Source organism: Musa acuminata, chromosome BXJ1-8 (assembly GCF_036884655.1).
Source record: "Musa acuminata AAA Group cultivar baxijiao chromosome BXJ1-8, Cavendish_Baxijiao_AAA, whole genome shotgun sequence".
NCBI classification, from domain to species: Eukaryota; Viridiplantae; Streptophyta; class Magnoliopsida; order Zingiberales; family Musaceae; genus Musa; species Musa acuminata.
In genome coordinates, this window is record NC_088334.1 from 35,145,001 (window position 1) to 35,169,395 (window position 24,395).

The window sequence follows — 24,395 nt, forward strand, 5'->3', positions numbered from 1 at the left end:
GAAGAGCATCCTACAACAATAGTTCCAGTGAGAGGGGAAATGAAGATGAAGCCATACTTGCAAGAGAATCGGGAGAGGTGAAAGAACCATCACAATATAAAATGTAGTCAAAATTTCCTTCCCTAGTGGATTCATAGAGATCATAGTTCTACTCCCCTTGAGATCAGGATCACCTTGATAAATCTCATTCATGAGGGCTAGCCGCCCCTGAATACTAAGAATGGAGGTTTGACATGATTGTGGAATTTGACCTTATTTTTATTGAGCCAAGGAGACTAAATCCCAGAGGAGATGAGTATAAGGATCTCAGTTGGAGTGGTAATTGCTATAGTTGTCCCTTTCCCTGAGCTAAGTACTTATGAACCAAGGGCCAAAGTGTTGGAAAACCTTGGGGAGTATCACATGCGTAGCGGAAAGCAAAAAAAAAAGGGGGTTTCCTAAAATAATCTTATCGAATCGTCGTGCAAAGATAGGGAGCATAAAACTTATGAAACCGAAAACTGCATAAAGTGGTTGAGACGTTTTCACCTAGGGGAACTCGTATGTCTCCTAAGATTGCAGATCCTAGTTTGACGGAGCTATCGCAAACTCCTCTCTAGCAGTGATCCATACGACGAATGCAATAACGACACATCTCGCGCAACACGTTCTTTCCTCGCGATTGCACACCACCACGCAGCAGCGCACAAGGAGGGATCAGTCCATCTTGTCGTCCTCTCGCACTAGAGAGGGGGTAGTCGGTTAGAGGAAGAAGGGGGGGAGGAGATGAGGAGGTTGGCGACAATAGGGGTCTAGCCTATGACCCTTTTAGTCCCAACTTATATTTATAAAGAGCCTCCTTTAACTAACCCTAATGGATCCCTCTTATTAGGTATTGGATCTCTATTCAATTACCCCTGGCTTAATGGATATTGGATGCCCATCCAATAACTATTCTAAGCTCTATTAGGTCTCTCCCAAGGATTTATTAAAACAGGGGCTTATCGGATATCCCATACCTGATCCTTTATTCGTTGCTTTGTCCACCATATGTGTGACCCTCTAGGCTCAATATTGATCTTGCTGTGAGTTGCACTTGTTAGAACTCTTTTTGACTCAGAGCTCCTTCTGACTCAATGAATTATTATCCCTATAATGATTCACTCAACTTATCGACTATGGACGTGCTAGACCACTACGCCATAGTCCCTAAATGATATAGGGGGATCTAATCCATTGGATCTGTCTGTCCTCAGTTACCTTGTATCTATAGTCCCTCATCTATCTAATATCCTAGAATCCGTAAACCGGGTATGGTCCTGTCAGGCCTATAGAATCCATTCGAGTCTCACTCTAATCAGATTCTCTTGGAGAACTCTTTCTATCAATCTGAATCTCATGCTTATCGGATTCATAGCGATCCGATTGACCCTGACCAGGGATTTGCCGGAGTGAGAACACACAGGATATTCCTCTCATGATATCGAGAGTGAATGATCCTCTATTGGCACCCAATTACATTCGTAAGGTTGGCTACAATTCCTAGTGACCATCTGTACTAGATTCGGAACTTCTATACCTACAAGTCTAGTATCAAAGAATATAGTACTTAAACAATACATCCTTGGTGTCTCAAGTCTAAGGAATAGATACATAACTGGGACTACGAAATTACTGTCTGACGATGAGATATCATTAACCAATCAGCATTCTGTAAGTGGATCATTTAGTGAACTCATTCTCCAATGAGCACTTGTACTATATCCCTAGTGTCCCCACATAAGCAGCTATGAGACCAGTTGCCTCTATCATATGGATGAGTATATAGCATACCGGTCTTTCCAGTTATCTTGATGTCCTTCTCGAGTAACTTATGACTAGGAATATTTAGGATATGTGTTTAAATGTGAATTGGTCTCATTATCATGATTCAATTCCTATTACACAGATCCAAAGACATCATAATATATATTCATCACATAATATAAAGTGAGAAAATATAATAATAATAATAATCAAAAGAGATTGTGTAGTGTATCACATGTGCCGTCACTCACGTGATTGACTTGTAGGGCATTTGTAACTATCAATGTCCCACTTGACCTAAAGCCAATCACCTTGATCCCCATCAGGTTCCGGTGACGCTCGAAAACAATTTGAGACAACAGTTTTGTTAGTGGATTTAAAATGTTATCTTTGGATGAAACTTTTTCTCCTGTTATATTACCATGGGCTACGATCTCTTTGATCAAGTGGAACCTCCTCAGAATATGCTTGGACTTTTGATAGACTTGAGTTTCTTCGTTTGAGCAATCGCCCTATTATTGTCGCAATATAAGGGAATCGACTCCTCGTTGCCCGGCACAACTCCTAGATTTGCGATGAACTTATTCATCCAGACTGCCTTATTTGCTGCTTCTATCGTAGTAATATACTCTGCCTCAGTGGTCGAGTCAGCAGTAGTGTCTTGCTTAGAACTCTTCCAGCTTACTACTCATCCATTTAGGGTGAACACATACCCTGAGTTTGACTTGCTGTTATCGACATCGGATTAGAAACTCTATCTGTGTAGCCCTCAACCTTGATATTACCTCCTTCGTATATCAGTAAAAGATCCTTAGTTCTTCTCAAGTACTTAAGGATATACTTTACTGCCTTCCAGTGTTCCAAACCTGGATCCGCCTGATACCAGCTTGTAACACTTAGAGCACGCGCTATATCATGCTTGGTACATAACATGCATAATAGATCCTATCGCATAGGTATAGGATATCCTATTCATGTCTGCCCTTTCTACAGGAGTCTTTAGGGACATACTCCTGATATGTGATATTCTATGTCTTATTGTTATGAGTCATCTCTTGAAATTTTTCATGGTAAACCTTTTTGATAATGGTGTCTATGCATCTGGACTGGGACAAGCCAAGCATCCTCTTGTATCTATCTATATAGATCCGAATCCCTAAAATGTAGGATGCTTCCCCTAAGTCTTTCATGGAGAAGTGTCGAGTTAACCAAGCCTTAATCGTTGAGAGCATTCCTACATTATTATTCCTAATGATTAGGATGTCATTTACATATAACACCAAGAAGGTGATAGTCCTCCTATTTACCTTCCTGTACACATAAGTTTCATCTTCATTCTTAATGAAGTTATAAGATCTAATTGCCTCATCAAATTTTATGTTCCAATTTCGGGAAGCTTTCTTTAGTCCATAGATGGACTTGAGCAATCTGCACACCTTATTTGAACTTTCCACATGAATCCCTCAGGCTATATTATATATACCTCCTCCTCGATGTTGCCATTGAGGAACATAGGTTTCATGTCCATCTACCAGATCTCATAATCATAGTGTGCTGCAATGACCAACAAAATTCGGATGGATTTCAGCATGACTATGGGCGAGCAGGTTTCATCATAGTCAACACATTGCCTTTGACGTCACTATCCTACTGTTTCCACTAAGAATGCGTTCCTTCTCAAGGAACACTGCCTTCTTGGCAACAAAGATCTTTTGGTTCTTGGGGTGATATAAGTAATACATACAAGTCTCCTTGGGGTATCCCACGAATTTGCACCGTTTTGTCATTGATTTCAACTTATTGGGGTTGTGTCTTCTAACGTGGGTAAGGGCAGCCCCAAATCTTAACAACCTTAAGATTGCGCTTCTTTCTTTTCCATATCTCATATGGTGTAGACACTATCGCTTTAGATGGAACTTAGTTCAGAAGGTAAGTTGCGGATTTTAGAGCGTAGCCCTAGAAAGAGACGGGTAGGTCGGCAAAACTCATCATGGATCGCACCATGTCCAACAGCATGCGGTTCCTTCTTTCCGATATACCATTGAGTTGTGATATATAAGGAGGGGTCCATTGGGATATTGATCACATGACCTTTGAGGAACTGGGTGAACTTTGTACTCAAGTATTCTCCTCCTAGATTTGATCGAAGAGTCTTGATACTCTTTCCAATCTGGTTTTCTACTTCATTCTTGTATTCCCTAAATTTCTTGAAGGCTTTGGATTTGTACTTCATTAAGTATACATGTTTATACCTAGAGAAATCATCAATGAATGTAATGAGATATAAATAACTATCTATTGCCTGAGTTGACATAAGACCATATACATCAGTATGTATGAGTCATAGCAACTCAGTGGCTCTCTCTCCAATTCTACTAAATAGAAAGTTGGTCAATTTCCCTTAAAGGCAAGACTCGTAGGTTGCATATGATTCATAATCAAATGGATCTAAGTATCCATCCTTTAACGACCTTTGAATTCTTCCCTCGTGGATATGATCTAACCTACAATGTCACAAGTATGCATCATTCACCTCATCTCGCTTCCTCTTAGACACACCAACATTCATGACATGTGGAATAACATTTAACATAAATAAATCATTATTTAATATTCCTCTATTGATGATTTCATTATTTAAAATTAGTAAACAATCATTGTTCTAAAAAACTAATTTATATCAACTATTTATCAATCAAGAAATAAAAATAATGTTTTTGATGATCGAAAGAACGAAATAACATGTATTTAATGCAAGAATAACTTCACCAGGCAATTGTAGGGTAACCTTGCCAACGGCAACAACAACAACCTTTGCACCATTCCCCATCCTGAGGTCCACCTCCCCTCTCGCTAATCTCTTAGCCTTTGCTAGAACTTGCAACAAATTGTAGATATGAGATGCATTGTCGGTATCCAAGACCCATGCATTATCATAACTTTCTAATAAATAGAGATCAATCATGAATATACCTAAAGTTTCTCCAAGCTTCTGTTTCGCCTTTTCTGCAAGGTACTTCTTACAGTTTCTCTTCTAGTGCTCGTCTTTATTGTAGTGGAAGCACTATCCTTTATCCTTTGCCAGGTCCTTTTTAACAATCTTTGCTCTTACCCTTCTTAAGAGACTTCTCTACCTTCCTTTTCTTTCTGGTCTCACCAACATAGAGAACTGGCTTATCTTTCTTGATGGTGCTCTTAGCCTCCCTCAACATATTGAGGAGCTCAAGGGGAGTCATCTCAAGCTTGTTCAAGTTAAAATTCATTATGAATTGTGAAAAGGAACCAAAAGGGACTGAAGTATAAGATATACACACGGGTTATCCTCTAGGACCATTCCTAGACCCGTGAGCTTCTCAATCCACTCAATCATCTTAAGGGCATTATTCTAAACCGATGTCCCTTCAGTCATCTTTGCACGGAAGAAACTTTTGGATATCTCATATCGTTGAGTCCTTTTTTGTTCCTCAAACAATTTCCGGAGATAAAGGAGGATGGATCCGACATCCATATTTTTATGCTGCCTCTATAACTCGGGAGCCATAGAACCTAACATGTAATATTGAGCAAGAGTGGAATCATCTATATGCTTCATGTAGCGAGCATTCTCATCCTTATTTTCCCCTTTCGCATACACGGGTATAATTGTGTCAAGGACGTACGCAAATTTCTTCGTCATGAAAACAATTCTGAGGTTGCAGGGCCAATCCGTATAGTTTGGACCAGTGAGACGGTTGACATCTAGTATGCCATGTAAGGGATTTGCAAGCGATATATTTTTAAAAAGTAAAGATGTAGTAGAAAATAAATAACATGCAGATTTTAGATTTTACGAAGAACAATTAAGACATGACCTTTTATCTTAATCTACTCCTATTATTTTCTCTCAAAACACACGACACCCTTCGGCATGTGAATTGGAAATCTCCGACGGATTTCTTTTAAGGATCGGGATCTAGTTGGCATCTTAGTATGACCTCGAGGGACTCGACCAATCATACTAAGTCCAAAATATAGACAACTCTTGCTAATCGACCAATCACACTTAAGTCTAAAATCCCATCCTATTCGGCCTCCAAACCATCATGACCTCGAGCGACTTAATCGATCATAATGTTCAGTTAAGTCAGCACCATCATTACAAGATGAGTTTGATTTGATGATATGCTCTCGAGGGACTTGACCAAGCATACCATGCCCTCAGGTCACCGGTGACATCTCTATGTCGTAGGAAAGATCTCAAATCCCAATATAGGTGAGTCTCGAGGGATTCAACTAACTCAACACATATCGAAAAATGATTTTTGCCTATAATTGTGAAAGGCCGCGTGGATCAATTTAATTGTCTCATTTTTACCGACTTAATATTATTATTGGAGGAGTTTTTTTATTTAATATGGTCTTGTAGTTAAATATGTTGCGTCACATATATATATTTAATATATATTTACATCATATATATATATATATATATATATATATATATATATATATATATATATATATATATATATATATATACAAACACTTAGTAGGTGCAAAAATAAACATATATCATATATAGGCATCCACACTATATGATTATGGACCAGAACCTAGTCTGATAAGGCTTGAGCTAAAAGGCATGATCACGTACAAAATCTCTATGTGTGTCTTAGCGAGCGCATTTCCATGCCCGGTGATCATCCATCTCATCCTCATCGGTCCTGTCGGCACCTTGACGCATCTGCAAGCTCGATGATCTCCATGTCCTCCTGGGTCCCGTTGGCACCTCCACACTCTCATTGCGTCGTTTCGTGCAATTACAACTTAATTATAGGTACGCAGGCCTAAAAATGTACATATTGCATAAATGAGAAACCTTAATCTTATCAAGGGGAGGTACAACACTGAGGGAGATAGAAATACATGTTGGATATAATGAGAGAGAGAGGGAGGCTCGTAAGCCCCAATAATAATCGCATACACGTATACACATCATCTCAAATGGCTCATAATCATCTGTCCACATCATACATCACATGTATATATATAATTATGTACATATCGCATAAATGAGAAACCTTAATTTTATCAAGGGAAGATACAACACTGAGGGAGATAGAAATACATGTTGGATATAATGAGAGAGAGAGGAAGACTCGTAAACCCCAATAATAATCACATACACGTATACACATGATCTTAAATGACTCATAATCATCTGTTCACATCATACATCATATGTATATATATATATGACTAACTAGGTAATAATTAATTAAATTAATTAATTAATTAAACTTGAATTAATCCATAATTCAATTTGAGAAACCTTGCCATATCCACATTGCAGGGTACCCCAAGCGACTAGGAAACCTTGGCTGCTAGGGTTGCCCTTGCGGTCAGGAATCCTTGGTCGCAAGGCTGGCTGCTCTCGGCCATGTAGCCTTTGGCCAGGCCGAGAGCAGCAAGTATTGCTCTCGGCCAATGCTGTAGGGCTACAATAATTGTTGCCCTTTTTCCTAGTTTTCTATCAATTGTTTTGACGATAAACAACTAGCCGACATAACCTTTCAGCCCCCAAAACATATGCTGTACAAATCTAGGATCGATAACGAACGCAACTACTTTACGCAAAAAACCGATTCTACGCGATTCATCATAGCGTACAATTAGAAAACCAATAATCGCATGAGCAACCTAGCTCTGATACCACTATTGGGAAAACTTGGGGTGCATCACATGCGTGACGGAAAGTAAAATAAAAATTGATTTCCCAAAACAATCTTATTGAATCATCGTGTGAAGATGGGGAGCATAAAACTCGTGAAACTGAAAATTGCATAAAGTGGTTGAGACGTTCTCATCTAGGGGAACTCGTATATCCCTTAAGATTGCAGATCCTAGTTCATAGATAAAGGAGCTCTTATAAACTCCTCTCTAGTGATGATCTACATGATGAACGCAGCAACGACATACCTACTCGCGCAGTATGTTCTTTCCTCGCGATCGCGCACCACCACGTAATAGCACACGAGGGATCGGTCCCTCTTGCTGTCCTCTCGGACTAGAGAGGGGGTAGTCGGCTGGAGGAAGAAGGGGGAAGAAGATGAGGTGGTTGGCGGCAATAGGGGTCTAGCTTATGACCCTTTTAGTCCCAACTCCTATTTATAGAGACTCTCCTTTAATTAACCCTAATGGATCCCTCTTATTAAGTATTGAATCTCTATTCAATTACCCCTGGCTTAATGGATATTGGATCCCCATCCAATAACCATTCTAAGCTATATTGGGTTTCTCTCAAGGATCTATTAAAACAGGGGCTTATCAGATATCCCATACCCGATCCTGTATTCGTCACATTGTCCACCATATGTGTATGACCCTCTAGGCCTAATACCGAGCTGGCCGTGAGTTGCACCTATCAGAACTCTTTTTGATTCAGAAATCTTTCTGACTCGGTGAATTATTATCCTCATAATGATTCACTCAACTCATCGACTATGGACGTACTAGGCCACTACGTCATAGTCCCCAGACGATACAGGGGGGATCTAATTCGTTGGACCTATTTGCCCTCAGTTACCGTGTATCTATAGTCCCTCATCCATCTAATATCTCAGAATCCGTATGCCGGGCATGGTGCTGTCAGGACTATGTGGAATCCATTCGAGTCTCACTTTAATCGGATTCTCTTGGAGAACTCCTCTCTCAATCCGAATCTCATGCTTATCGAATTCATCACGATCCGATTGACCCTAGCCAGATATTTGCCTGAGTGAAAACATCGGGATATTCCTCTCATGATACTGAGAGTGGATGATCCTCTTTTGGCACCCAATTGCCTTCGTAAGGTTGGCTACCATTCCCAACAATGATTTCAATAGGCGCTCGAGCGCTGGCTTAGGTGCTCGGGCGAGGCGAGGCCCGAACGCCTCGCTTCATTTCCAGGCAGCGCGGGCATCGCCTGGGCGCTCGCCTGAGCTCAATCGTCGGGCACTTCGGGCGAGCGCCCGAGTTAAATTAGGCGACCAAACCAGCATTTTAGGTCTGGTTCGGTCTCCGGTGCTTTAATTGGTTCAATCGAACCAACTAAAGCATCGATATCAGCCTTCCTCTCACGACTTCCCAACCTTAACCGTGCTCGCCGCTCCCGCTCTCGTTGCCGCTACTCGCTGCTACCGTTGTCGTTGCCACTATCGTCGCACGTCGCTCCTGCTGCTACCGCTGTCGCTGCCGTTGTTCGCTTCTACCGCTGTCGCTGTCGTTGTTCGCTTCTACCGCTATTGCTACTCCCGCTCCCGTTGCTCACTACTACCGTTGTCGTTGCCACTATCGTCGCTCGCCGCTCTCGCTCCCGCTGCCGCTGCCACTGTCGTCGCTCTCGCTCCTACTGCCGCTGCTTGCTGCTACCGCTGCCACTACCGTCGCTCGCCGCTCCCGCTGCTCTCAGTCAGCAGCCTCGATCTTCCTCTTACTCACACTCTTCTCACTTTGTATATTGTTAACAGTATATTAACAGTATGCTACTAACTGTATACTAGTAACAATATTTTTATTTATTAGATTAATAATATATTATTTTGATTTTAATACTGTTAATTTTTATTTATTTGAAATTATTGTTATTGTTTTGAATTTTGAGACTTTTTGTTAATGTGATATTGTAATTTTTCAAGATTTTCTTAATTTAATATTATATTTTTATTTAAATAATTATATTTATTAATTATATTATATATTTTTATATTTTAGCGTCTCGCTTTGTTCGGACGATTTTTGGACCTTGGCGCCAAAAAGCGCCTAGTGCTTTTTAAATCACTGATTCCCAATGACCGTTTGTACTAGATCCGAAATTTTCATACTTATAAGTCCGGTATCAAAGAATGAAGTACTCAAACAAGACATCCTTGATGTCTAAGTCTAAGGATCGGATACACAATTGGGACTACGGAATCAGTTTGACGATGTGGTATTATTAACCAACCAGCATTCTGTAAGCGGATCATTCAGTGAACTCATTTTCCAATGAGCGCCTGTACTATATCCCTAGTATCCCCATACAAGTAGCTATGAGATTAATTATCTCCATCATATGAACGTGCATATAGTACACCTGTCTGTCTAGTTACCTCGATGCCCCTCTTGAGTAACCTATTATTAGAAATATTTAAGATCTGTGTTTAAAGGCGAATTGGTCTTATTATCATGATCCAATGACATCACAATATATATTCATCACATAATATAAAGTGAGAAAATGCAATAATAATAATAACCAAAAGAGATTGTGCAGCGTATCACACGTGCCATCACTCACGTGATTGACTTGCAGGACACTTGTATAAAGAATTTAAAACGAAGACCAACTGTACATCGAAGCAGATTCCAAAAGGTAATAGCGAAAGGGCATTCAAGGAATCTGTGCATGGATGAGTCAACATGGAGCAGTGGAGATTACATACAAAACAACTATCTAATTTGTGATGGTAAAGATAAGCAAATAAATTAAATGTTGGAAGATGATTCCAGGATAATTTGAAAAGAAAAAGTTTGACCTTTGGTGAAATAGAAAGTTATTATGTTGCTTTCCAGCCCTATCAAACCTCAACCCTATAGTCTGATTTAATATACTGATAGGCACCGCTGGTAGAGAGAGAGCCCAAATGATTGGTCTTCTAAATCCATATGTCCTCATCGGGGCACCTAAGAATATGAATTTTAAGAATCATTTCAAACAAGGAGGAATGAAAAAGACGCTCGAGGACAGAAACATATTAAGAGTTAGCAATCAGAAACTTGAAAACAACACAAAAATTAGAGATTTCCCCCACATTAATCAAGGTAGGTCAGAAACTATGATGAATGTTATCAATCCATAAATCATTCCAAATGTTGGTATTAGTACCATTGCTAATCATCTTCCTAAATCCTCTAATACTCTTGGTAAGATTGTTGATATTGCACCTAGACCAAGAAAGATTATTAGAAGGGTTAATCCAAGGGTGAAGATCCCCATATTTAGCTTTAAGGATGCCAACCTAGAGAGAATCAAACTTATTAAGGATCGACAGAATCCACTTGGTATAAATTGACTCCTTGATTGTAACAAGATCACGTAAACCTAGACCCTCGTAGTATTTGTGTTTAGAAATGGTGTCCCAACTAATAATCATCATATGAGAAGCGGAAGAGTTCGTATTTCAGAAAAAAAATTCCTAGTAACGCGGGTCATATGGTTAAATATGAAATCTGATATGTTGTAATTGAGGAGATGAGTCAAAATAGAGTTAAATACAGAGGCAATAAAAACCATCCACCTAGCCTGAGAAATAAGACCCTTATACCATCCTTGGACATGGGAGAGGGTCTTATCCATAGAGATATTTTGATAGTTTTGTGGGAGGTGACCAAGAGAAAGGAAGGAGCCAAGGTATTTCATAAGCCAACGCCTTGCCCTAATACCCAAAGAGTTACAAGTAGAGTATTTGGAGGTAAGTTGGAAGATGATTCCAGGATAATTTGAAAAGAAAAAGTTTTATGTTGAAATAGAAAGTTATTATGTTGCTTTCCAGCCCTATCAAACCTCAACCCTATAGTCTGATTTAATATACTGATAGGCACCGCTGGTAGAGAGAGAGCCCAAATGATTGGTCATCTAAATCCATATGTCCTCATCGGGGCACCTAAGAATATGAATTTTAAGAATCATTTCAAACAAGGAGGAATGAAAAAGACGCTCGAGGACAGAAACATATTAAGAGTTAGCAATCAGAAACTTGAAAGCAACACAAAAATTAGAGATTTCCCCCACATTAATCAAGGTAGGTCAGAAACTATGATGAATGTTATCAATCCATAAATCATTCCAAATGTTGGTATTAGTACCATTGCTAATCATCTTCCTAAATCCTCTAATACTCTTGGTAAGATTGTTGATATTGCACCTAGACCAAGAAAGATTATTAGAAGGGTTAATCCAAGGGTGAAGATCCCCATATTTAGCTTTAAGGATGCCAACCTAGAGAGAATCAAACTTATTAAGGATCGACAGAATCCACTTGGTATAAATTGACTCCTTGATTGTAACAAGATCACGTAAACCTAGACCCTCGTAGTATTTGTGTTTAGAAATGGTGTCCCAACTAATAATCATCATATGAGAAGCGGAGGAGTTCGTATTTCAGAAAAAAAATTCCTAGTAATGCGGGTCATATGGTTAAATATGGAATCTGATATGTTGTAATTGAGGAGATGAGTCAAAATAGAGTTAAATACAGAGGCAATAAAAACCATCCACCTAGCCTGAGAAATAAGACCCTTATACCATCCTTGGACATGGGAGAGGGTCTTATCCATAGAGATATTTTAATAGTTTTGTGGGAGGTGACCAAGAGAAAGGAAGGAGCCAAGGTATTTCATAAGCCAACGCCTTGTCCTAATACCCAAAGAGTTACAAGTAGAGTATTTGGAGGTAAGTTGGAAGATGATTCCAGGATAATTTGAAAAGAAAAAGTTTTATGTTGAAATAGAAAGTTATTATGTTGCTTTCCAGCCCTATCAAACCTCAACCCTATAGTCTGATTTAATATACTGATAGGCACCGCTGGTAGAGAGAGAGCCCAAATGATTGGTCTTCTAAATCCATATGTCCTCATCGGGGCACCTAAGAATATGAATTTTAAGAATCATTTCAAACAAGGAGGAATGAAAAAGACGCTCGAGGACAGAAACATATTAAGAGTTAGCAATCAGAAACTTGAAAACAACACAAAAATTAGAGATTTCCCCCACATTAATCAAGGTAGGTCAGAAACTATGATGAATGTTATCAATCCATAAATCATTCCAAATGTTGGTATTAGTACCATTGCTAATCATCTTCCTAAATCCTCTAATACTCTTGGTAAGATTGTTGATATTGCACCTAGACCAAGAAAGATTATTAGAAGGGTTAATCCAAGGGTGAAGATCCCCATATTTAGCTTTAAGGATGCCAACCTAGAGAGAATCAAACTTATTAAGGATCGACAGAATCCACTTGGTATAAATTGACTCCTTGATTGTAACAAGATCACGTAAACCTAGACCCTCGTAGTATTTGTGTTTAGAAATGGTGTCCCAACTAATAATCATCATATGAGAAGCGGAGGAGTTCGTATTTCAGAAAAAAAATTCCTAGTAACGCGGGTCATATGGTTAAATATGGAATTTGATATGTTGTAATTGAGGAGATGAGTCAAAATAGAGTTAAATACAGAGGTAATAAAAACCATCCACCTAGCCTGAGAAATAAGACCCTTATACCATCTTTGGACATGAGAGAGGGTCTTATCCATAGAGATATTTTGATAGTTTTGTGGGAGGTGACTAAGAGAAAGGAAGGAGCCAAGGTATTTCATAAGCCAACGCCTTGCCCTAATACCCAAAGAGTTACAAGTAGAGTATTTGGAGGTAAGTTGGAAGATGATTCCAGGATAATTTGAAAAGAAAAAGTTTTATGTTGAAATAGAAAGTTATTATGTTGCTTTCCAGCCCTATCAAACCTCAACCCTATAGTCTGATTTAATATACTGATAGGCACCGCTGGTAGAGAGAGAGCCCAAATGATTGGTCTTCTAAATCCATATGTCCTCATCGGGGCACCTAAGAATATGAATTTTAAGAATCATTTCAAACAAGGAGGAATGAAAAAGACGCTCGAGGACAGAAACATATTAAGAGTTAGCAATCAGAAACTTGAAAACAACACAAAAATTAGAGATTTCCCCCACATTAATCAAGGTAGGTCAGAAACTATGATGAATGTTATCAATCCATAAATCATTCCAAATGTTGGTATTAGTACCATTGCTAATCATCTTCCTAAATCCTCTAATACTCTTGGTAAGATTGTTGATATTGCACCTAGACCAAGAAAGATTATTAGAAGGGTTAATCCAAGGGTGAAGATCCCCATATTTAGCTTTAAGGATGCCAACCTAGAGAGAATCAAACTTATTAGGGATCGACAGAATCCACTTGGTATAAATTGACTCCTTGATTGTAACAAGATCACGTAAACCTAGACCCTCGTAGTATTTGTGTTTAGAAATGGTGTCCCAACTAATAATCATCATATGAGAAGCGGAGGAGTTCGTATTTCAAAAAAAAAATTCCTAGTTACGCGGGTCATATGGTTAAATATGGAATCTGATATGTTGTAATTGAGGAGATGAGTCAAAATAGAGTTAAATACAGAGGTAATAAAAACCATCCACCTAGCCTGAGAAATAAGACCCTTATACCATCCTTGGACATGGGAGAGGGTCTTATCCATAGAGATATTTTGATAGTTTTGTGGGAGGTGACTAAGAGAAAGGAAGGAGCCAAGGTATTTCATAAGCCAACGCCTTGCCCTAATACCCAAAGAGTTACAAGTAGAGTATTTGGAGGTAAGTTGGAAGATGATTCCAGGATAATTTGAAAAGAAAAAGTTTTATGTTGAAATAGAAAGTTATTATGTTGCTTTCCAGCCCTATCAAACCTCAACCCTATAGTCTGATTTAATATACTGATAGGCACCGTTGGTAGAGAGAGAGCCCAAATGATTGGTCTTCTAAATCCATATGTCCTCATCGGGGCACCTAAGAATATGAATTTTAAGAATCATTTCAAACAAGGAGGAATGAAAAAGACGCTCGAGGACAGAAACATATTAAGAGTTAGCAATCAGAAACTTGAAAACAACACAAAAATTAGAGATTTCCCCCACATTAATCAAGGTAGGTCAGAAACTATGATGAATGTTATCAATCCATAAATCATTCCAAATGTTGGTATTAGTACCATTTGCTAATCATCTTCCTAAATCCTCTAATACTCTTGGTAAGATTGTTGATATTGCACCTAGACCAAGAAAGATTATTAGAAGGGTTAATCCAAGGGTGAAGATCCCCATATTTAGCTTTAAGGATGCCAACCTAGAGAGAATCAAACTTATTAAGGATCGACAGAATCCACTTGGCATAAATTGACTCCTTGATTGTAACAAGATCACGTAAACCTAGACCCTCGTAGTATTTGTGTTTAGAAATGGTCTCCCAACTAATAATCATCATATGAGAAGCGGAGGAGTTCGTATTTCAGAAAAAAAATTCCTAGTAACGCGGGTCATATGGTTAAATATGGAATCTGATATGTTGTAATTGAGGAGATGAGTCAAAATAGAGTTAAATACAGAGGTAATAAAAACCATCCACCTAGCCTGAGAAATAAGACCCTTATACCATCCTTGGACATGGGAGAGGGTCTTATCCATAGAGATATTTTGATTGTTTTGTGGGAGGTGACCAAGAGAAAGGAAGGAGCCAAGGTATTTCATAAGCCAACGCCTTGCCCTAATACCCAAAGAGTTACAAGTAGAGTATTTGGAGGTAAGGGACACATGCTTAGAGAAGTAAATGTTATATTTGTGCAAAGTGACTTTCAGACTAATAAGATTTTGGAAGATATCGAGGGCCTTAAGGATGTTGACACAAGATTGTGAATTAGCACAAAAAGCTAAAAGTAGGTTGCCAACAAACACTAAATATGACAAATGCACCCTCTTGAGATTAAAAGGAGTAATAAGCTTTTGAGCTCCAAAAGATGTGATTAAAGAGAAGAGGATCTGTTGTGCGAAAATAAATAGACAAGGGGAAAGGGGGTCCCTTTGTAAATAGGGGGAAGTTAGTAAGGAGTGCTTTGTGAATAGCTTCTTAGGAGAGGGGGTCAAATTCCTTTCTTATATCTAGCTTCAGGAGGATAAGAGGAGATTGACCTTTGGATTTTAGAAAGTGTATGAACTAGTTTGTCGACTATAAGGATGTTATTATGAATAGTCCTTAACAACAACAACAAATTCGTAAGTCTCAACTATTTGGGGTCGGCTACATGGATCCTTTGTCGCTATTGAGATCTGTAAAAAGTCATATGTTTAGTTAAGTTCAGAGTGCTTAAATCTTTGTTTATAGTTTCTATTAAAGTCTCTTTAGGTCTTCCTCTATCTTTTTTCGTATCATTAACATTAATTATTTCACCTCTTCTGATTATCGTATGTAGAGGTCTCTTCAGCATATGCTCATACTATCTTAAATGATTTTCTCTCATCTTATCTTATATCGAATCAATACCTAGTTGTTCACGGATAAAAATATTTTTTATCCTATATTTGATTAGTAACTCCACGCATCCATTTCAACATTCTTATCTCGACAACATAAACTTTTTATATATTTTTTTCTTAACTACCTAACACTCAGACCCATAAAGCATTATTGGTCTCATAATTGTTTTATAAATTTTTTTTTATTTCAAAGATATTTGATAATCACACAAGACTGTTGCCCCTCATCATTTTAACCATCTTGCTTTTATTCTATGAATAATATCTTTATCGATCTCTCAATCTTATTGAATAATTGATCCAAATTGTGAATAGTCCTACCTTAGACAAAAGCAGATTGCTCAAGACTGATAAGATTTTGAAGGAAGTTTTGATCCGGTTGGCAAGAACCTTAGATAGGAGTTTATAAACCACATCACAAAGAGCAATGGGTCTAAAGTCTTTGACCACTTGGAGGCTATAGGTCTAAGGTCCTTGACCACGTAGGGGTTGTCTTTCTTAGGAATAAAGACAAAAAGAGTTTTTCCTCGACTGGGGGAGATGCCTGGAGGTGTGGAAAGCAGATAAGGAATGGGATACTTGAGAACATCCTAGAAATGTCGATGTAATTCGACATTGAAGCAGTTGTGGCCAGGATTCTTTCCAAAACCCATTTGCAGATGTGTGAAATCTCGGTGGAGACTTAAAGAGGTAAAAGAAGGTAGCTGAGTTAGGTTTGGGCATAAAGACTTATGTTAAATAAATTACCTATATTGTTATATTTGTTGAATATATTATTACTAAAGAGAGGGAACAATGATAGTTTTATCTTCAACTGTATGCATACAGAAACCAATTTCTGCAAATTATTCTTGAAGGTTTTGTTCCACATCATTCTAATCTTTTAAATTCTTTGAAGGTATCTAATCATTTCGTGGTACAAGTGTCAGAGTCTAGTAAGTCAACAACTGACTTTAACTTTAAGGAGCTATGTAAAGAATTGTAAAATTTGAAGTGCCCTGATTGGTAGTTGCAATTTTTGAAGAGGTGAATAGGATATATGCAGGGATATATCAGCAAATTTTCATTTATTTATTAAACAATTTACTCGAATAAGTCCCATTTCTCGTTGGCTGCTTGAGAAACACCTTATAAATGTGGCTTTAATACAATGTCTATTTTACTTGTAAGCAAATCAACATATCTCTGTTGTATGCCAATGCATTTCTATATAATTTCTATACAGACTTTTCTCACATTTATATTATCAAGTTTGTGACGAATGAACATGGAATAACTTATATTTGTTGTTATTACGTACTTATTGTAGGTCTCTGTTTTGTTTCCACACACTGAATTACTTTTCATCTTTATTTTTCATTCAGATTATTGGCATCATTGATCAACCTGTCTTAAGAGAAAGATGGGTTGGGATTGATGGGAGAACAACAACAATGAATGGACGGGAAGTTTCAACACGTGATTGTAACAAACTTTCACAAGCTTACTTGTATGGGTTCTTTTCTTTGATAGAATATTAGTTGAATCACAGTGATTTTACATTCAGTTGTGTGAAATTTATGGGTTTTCTACCTTGATATGAAAATATTGTCATTATATTATTTCTTTTCTCAGGTATACAACAAGTCCACATCTCTTTAGCGGTGATGCTGAAAAAGCTTTCTGTCGTGTAAGAGATAAGGTGAGCAATGCGAATTGGTCATGTACTGTATTTTTTGCTTGATTTTTCAGTGGATAAGAAAAATATTAAATGTGTCAAAGTCCATGTGACGCACACTTATTGATACTTGCTCATTTCCTCTTTGTTTATATATTTTAATTCTAGGTCAAAGTTCCACTGTATGGTTGCGATTGTTATGCTTATGCTCTTCTGGCTTCTGGATATGTTGATCTTGTAATTGAGTCTGGGCTAAAGGTGAGATATCTATTCCGAATAACTCTCTTAGGATGACCTTAATATCAGTTCAGCTTTTTCCACTGGGTAGTCTATTTGCTTCAATATTTAATAGTGCACAACCTTGGTTTACTGTTTCCATTTATACTGCTAGGCCCATTTTTTTCTTGGGTATTCAAGATTCGACTTGTCATATACTCATCAGTCATAAGCCATTATGGTAATACCGTCTTGGTGTCCCAAGTCATGCTTAATCGAAGTTATGTCACAATCTAAAACAATAGACTTAACTGGCTTAGAACATTGGTGGAACTTTACCACATGGTTTGAAATGGTTAAGCTCAGTATTACCAGATCTATCTAGTCCTAGAAACCAACTCAACCCATCAGCCACTTTTAATGTAGTACCGATTGGGGTACTACAAGCTTGGTCCTCTTTTGGACTTGAGGTCTCTGTCAATCTTGATGTGATCAATGTGGACTAGTAATCATGACATAGTGAAGCAGAATCTCGTTACCCCTATCTGGATGACAGGATGGATTCTGTATTCCAACTTGAACTCCTGAAACAAATGGAGTGTTTTCATCCTATAACATTGTGGAATTGGGGTTCATAACTTCCAGTCACATTAGCATTAGAAAGTAAATGAAAACATATATATCTAATGTCATTTTCAAGAATATATCTTTCAACTGCCTGTTGCTCATGTAAAATCTTACTGCTTGACAGCCCTATGACTTTCTCTCGTTGGTACCTGTAATAGAAGGTGCTGGGGGATCAATAACTGATTGGAAAGGACATATGCTTTACTGGAAGGTCTCCCCCGAGTCACGTCCAACAAGTATGGCTCTTTTGCTGTTGTGCTGTTTCATCTCGTTCCTGTGACACAATTGTGTATTTTATTCTTGTTTGTGGTGAACCCATAACTTTTCTGATACAATTACTAGTCTTGGTACCTTCCATCCAAGCAATTCAAATCCAAGTAGTGTGTTTAGGGAACTAGAACTTTTCATATTCTTATGCATCTCTGACATTTTCAGCTTGTTTTGTTTCCAATTAATAAACAAATGATGCTGTAACTTCATTTCAGGTTTTAACGTTGTAGCAGCAGGGGACCCTAAGGTCCACAGACAGGCTTTGGAAGAGCTACACTGGCAGTAAGGCTCATGGCTGCTAAATCTGAAGAATTGTTTATTGGCTTAGGACATACTTAAGTCATTTGAAAGGTATTTAGGATAAAGGGCAATCGGGATCAGTATGGAGATCGCATTTGTTACTTGCTATGCTTATGGTAACAAATTCTTTTAACTCTGTTTGCTACATCCGACTGTGTTACAGCTTTATGCAAATAAAGTGGAAGCAATTTTTGAGGGAGCCGTAGTAACATACGGTCAACTAACCCATGGAAACATTATAAATGACTTCATTTGTACTTCTCTTCGTTCTTCTTTCCTCTCTTTTACTACTATTTAAGATTCCTTTTCTTCTTCATCCTCTTCTTTCTATTGTTCCTCTTTTTCCTCTTGTTTTTCTTCCTCGTCTTTTTCTTCTACTCATTCTCTGTTTTTCATATTTCTTCTCCACTTTATCATCTTCTTAATCTTTTTCATTTTATTCTTACTCTTCTTTTTCGTATTCTTCTTACTTTTCTCACTTTCTACCTTTATTCGTCTTCTTTCTCTGAGCTGTCGTAGTTGATCTAATAGTTCGATTTGCACTTGCAAATCCAAATGCAATGTTTTGTAAATGTGTTTGTTCGTCGTCTGTAAACCCAACTGATATGTTTGCTTGCGGTACTGCCTACGGCTAAATCATGTCTGCGTGAGGCTTTGCAAAAGCTGGCTGCAAGTTGTAATGTTAAATGCAATAGTCTCGTTAAACCTATCTTTATATAATTGACACTATATAAAATATCTTTATTTTGAACTTACTGGGCTGAAATCGAGCTCCTAAGTTGCTTATGGATTTTTTGATCAATAAGTACAAAATCAAAATTGATTTATGGGGTTTTTGTCAAATGCATATCTTATAGAAATGGAGGACCTAAGATGTGAGATAAAAATGCTCTAAAATGACATATAAGGCCTTGGGACTTGGGCCAAAGTTAGTGATCCCACTTACTCTTGAGAAAAGTTGGCATCAACTTGAGAAGATCTCTATCAAAGTTACCATGGAAGTCTGACCGAGACCCTAGGGGGCTCGGACATCCCTTAAACTTGGAATATTCAACATCTTCAAAAGTATTACCCATGAAGAAAAACCCAATTCAATAATATAGTAACTTACATGCTTTGTAAATAAAATAAAACTGATTTTCATTAAAAAAAAAAAAGTTTCTATATTATGCTCATTAGTTCGTTACATTAAAAAGATCCATCGACTAAAGAGGAAAAGAAAAAAAATAATAAGGAGCCTAAAGGCCAAGCCTAATCTCAATACTTAATCTTGACCTCAATCATGTCATCATCCTGACGACGGCGAAGGGGAGAGATTGGAAGGAAGAGGTTGGATTAGCTTGATTCCTATTGCAGCAATAGTTATGACCCCCAATGCATAAATCTCGACGTCAGCGACATTGGTGGCTTGGGCGGCATCGTCGACCTCAATAGGTGCGATAGTAGGAGGATCCACCAGAGCTCCTTTGGCCCCTTTTAACAGCTTTGTCACCTTCAAGGTTTGGAGGAACGCCCTCGGGATTAGCTACCTCGGTGCGCTCCTCGAGAAGCTATCCCTCAACTTACTTATGGTCACTTATATTCCTTATGGTCATCGAGTCCGTTGGATTCAATGAAGACAAACTCCTCGTTAGTGGGCCACTTGCTATTGAAGCTTTCTAAGAGCTTGAGGCCAAGGTGGTCATAAAACGTTTGAGATATCACAAGCTGATACCTAAAGTGCCAGACATTAAATGAGACTTGGGTTAGACCCTTCTCAAACCTTTTAGATACCTTCTATTTGGTGACCCTTATCGCATCATACTCTTAACTTTCGCTCTTCCTCGATCCTAAGTTGCCCCATCACCCACTCCACTGCTTGCTACAAGTTGACATTCTTGATACAGAGAATCGTCATCTCCTCGTTTGACTTTAATTGTGCCTTGTTGAGCTGGAGGCAATTGGCTCTCACTTTGTTGGACAATTCAAAGCATCAAATGTAGTTGATTGGCCAGATTTGTTGAGTGATGATTCTTTATTGCCAGCTCTCTCTCCACGTCCATTGTTTGCACTCGGAGCCTCTCGGCTTTGTCAATAAAGCAATTCCTCTTCGTAGCCCTCATTACGAAGTCATCCGTTTCTCTCATTACTCAAGCTAGGGTAGTTGAGGAATCCTTGACCTGATTCAAGAGAGTCAATGACAGAAGTTGTCCTTGCAAAGCAGAACCCATGGTTAGGGTGATAAAGAACCATAAAGGTCATATGCATCACTAGCGCTTACCAGAACAAAGGAATTGTGAGCATCACTGATGAGGTTGTCGGTGTACCTCATGGACACCCCTTTGATTAGACTCAGGACGAGCATGTCACAGTTTTAGGCAGCTACCTCTCAAGGAATCTCGCAAACTTGATCGGCATCCGTCGCCACTATTAGGACTAAGTCACACTATTAGGACTATTGGAGCAAATTAATGCTTACGATAAAATTATGTCAAATTAAAAATTTTCATTCGATAAAAACCGATCGGAAAAATGCTTGACTTGAAATATGTTCGTAAGGTAGTGAAAGTATTAAGTAAGTAAATCAGTTTGCAATATAAGTGAAAAGCATAAAAAAAAATATAAATCGAGTTTTATAGTGGTTCGGTCGTCATGACCTATATCCACTCTCGATTCCTCTTCGCTCGAGGCCACCGGCTTCCACTACTAATCTTCTTTCAACGGACGAAGATCAACTACCATTTTATACATCTTTCTCCTTTTCATAAGTTCAAGAGAAAACTTTTACACTTCTCTCTTTTACACTTAGACCTCATTTCTCCTTTTAGAAGAACTTTTAAATACTAGGAAGAGGTGACTCTATACTAAGAGATTTATAACTTTTTTCACAAGAATTCTTTCCCCCTTTTTCAACTCAATTTCATGTTTTTCCATATAGGAATAGCCGGGGTATTTATAAACCCCAAATAACTTTAAAAATGGAGCAAAAAAAGGTCTCATCCCGGGTTTCCCGAGTCCTGGCGGTACCACTGCCTGTGCTGAGTGGTACTACCACCTGCAGCACTGACACTAGGTGGTACCACTGCTAAGACTGATGGTACTATCGCCTGACATAGTCTGGGAGACTATGTACCACCCAGTCTGGCGGTACTATTGCCTAACATAGTCTTGGAGACTATGTCTTGGAGATTGAGCCTCTAACGATACCGCTTGACCTAACTTTTAGCTCACCGAATGAGCCTTTCTCTTAGCCCAAAATAGCCCCAATATAGGCTCAATTGGCCTCTAATTGAATTGACCTAATTATATTTTAAACCAACCTAATTAGAACTAAAACTATTTCGATCTAGACAATTATTATAAAGCATTAATCACATATTGTCCGATATGTCATTGATCCATTCGGCGCTTCGTCTGACCCTTCGGTGCATCATCCTCTCCTTTGATATATTGCCTAATCGGCATGTTGTCTTCTCGCAATATCTGATCTCCTTTGCACAATGTCCGATCTTCTTGGCCTAATGCCTGAACTCATGGCACGAAGCTTTCTACCGATATGTCAACCGATCCTCTGGCTCAATGTCTAATCTTCTGACATGTTCCACTTCGACCCAACATTGATTCTTCCTATTTTAATTGTCTCTTCTTCATGATCAAAGCTAGTCCTACGTCACTTAAATGTACATTAGATTATAACTTTATCAATTTGTTTCATCATCAAAATCTAAGATTCAATAATCACCAGGTCGATCAAGGGAAATCCCTCCCTCGTCTCGAGCCAAGCGGTGACAACTTCGCACTAGAGGAAGCCTTGGTCAATGGGACAATGTCATATGTATTGATCAAGGAGGCTTCCCCCAAACACAGGGATGGGGTGATGTTGATTGGTTGCCCTGTATTGGAGTTGAGTGACGTTGTCCCTCTTGACTCCATCTTGGGATCTTTCGAGGGCTCGAGAATAAAGGAGCTCTAGCTTCCATCCATCGTTGGCTTGATAATGGTAGTAGAGGGGTGAGGCGATAATGGCAGGATGCTTATCGAGGCATGCCTTGGTGATAATCGTATAGTCCTAGCTATTTATTATCAGATGGGCTACCTCCCAAACCTCTAGGGGATGTTCATCCCTTCTTTGACTTTGGATTACCACCTCAGCCCTTCTAGTTGGGGGTGGTCGGTTTGCCATTCTCTTTTTTCCTTGGCGCTAAGGAGTCTTGAATGCTTTGTTTACCCAAAAAATAATACTGCAGAGATTTATTTCTTATGTCTCACCCACTTAAACAAAGAATAGAGTGGGAGAGTCAAACACTAACCCAAGGAGAGGGACTGATTCCAACTTCTTTGAGTCAGGTCTTGCTCATTTATAAGATGGCTATAAACTTAGACAAAGCAATAGACAACTAATTGTTGAATATCAGATTTTGATAATGAAATCAATTGGTAAATTATTTGATCTAATCCATATGTTGAGATAAGTGTGTAGGATTAACTATGATAGCAGCAAGGCGTAAAGCAGATGATGGGTCAGAGTAAAAAATTCAGATGATATACTGGGAGCTCGCCGAGAGTTCATCATGAGATCATCGGAAGCATGTTGGAAGACTCACCGAAAGCTCGTTGGGAGATCACCGGAAGCATGCCAGAAGACTAGTTGAGAGTTCATCGGGAGTTTACCGGAAATATGCCGGAAGATTCGTCGATAAGTTCACCAAAGGATCACCGAAAGAGAAATCGACATACAAGATTAATTGCTTGTCTTAATCATAGTTAGAATCATAAATTAAATTTGGATTGGGAGATGATCTCACTAACTTAATTAGGGGCCAATTGGGCCCTTAATAGAGCTAAATTGGGCCGGAATGAAATAGCCCATTCAGCACCTAAAATCATGGCCGGTGGTGGCACCGCCTGGTGATCTATACTCCTAAGTGGTCTGGGCAGTGGTACCGCCGGCAGTTATTACTTGCCAGCGGTAGTACCACCAAAACTCAATCTCCGAGCTCTATCAAGCAGTAGTATCGCCCAGACTAAGCGGTGGTACCACTTAGTGTCAGACTGCAGGCAGTAGTACCAACTAGTAATGGCGGTGGTACCGCCAGTACCCCAAAAATCCAGGATGAGACACATTTTAGCTCCATTTTTGAAGCCTCTAGGGCCTATAAATGTCCCATCCTTTTCTGCATAAAAGGGCACCTAAGTATGATTATAATCTTGAATCTTTGGGGTGTAAAAGTGCTGAAGTTTTCCTCCTCCCTCTCTTAGCTTTGTAACCATTCAAGAAAGAGGAATAAGGCTTGTAAGGGTTATCTTCTAAACCCGACAAAAGGAGAAAGTGCTGTAAAAGGTGGTTGGTCTTCGCCTATTGAAGGAAGGTCATTAGTGGACGTCGGTGACCTTGACGGAGGAGGAATCCAAAAGTGGATGTAGGTCTCATTGACC

At 38.8% G+C, this 24,395-nt stretch overlaps 1 protein-coding gene across 1 annotated transcript in view; it reads left to right on the plus strand.

Moving 5' to 3' along the window:
• LOC103994951 (bifunctional phosphatase IMPL2, chloroplastic) overlaps positions 1-19,175 on the plus strand; it is a 21,218-nt gene extending 2,043 nt beyond the window's left edge. The window contains exons 5-9 of the mRNA XM_065079475.1: positions 17,275-17,399; positions 17,525-17,591; positions 17,736-17,825; positions 18,535-18,646; positions 18,896-19,175. Coding sequence (XP_064935547.1) covers positions 17,275-17,399; positions 17,525-17,591; positions 17,736-17,825; positions 18,535-18,646; positions 18,896-18,966 — 465 coding nt within the window. The 3' untranslated portion in view covers positions 18,967-19,175. The remainder of the gene's footprint in view (positions 1-17,274; positions 17,400-17,524; positions 17,592-17,735; positions 17,826-18,534; positions 18,647-18,895) is intronic.
• The last annotated feature ends 5,220 nt before the right edge of the window (positions 19,176-24,395 follow it).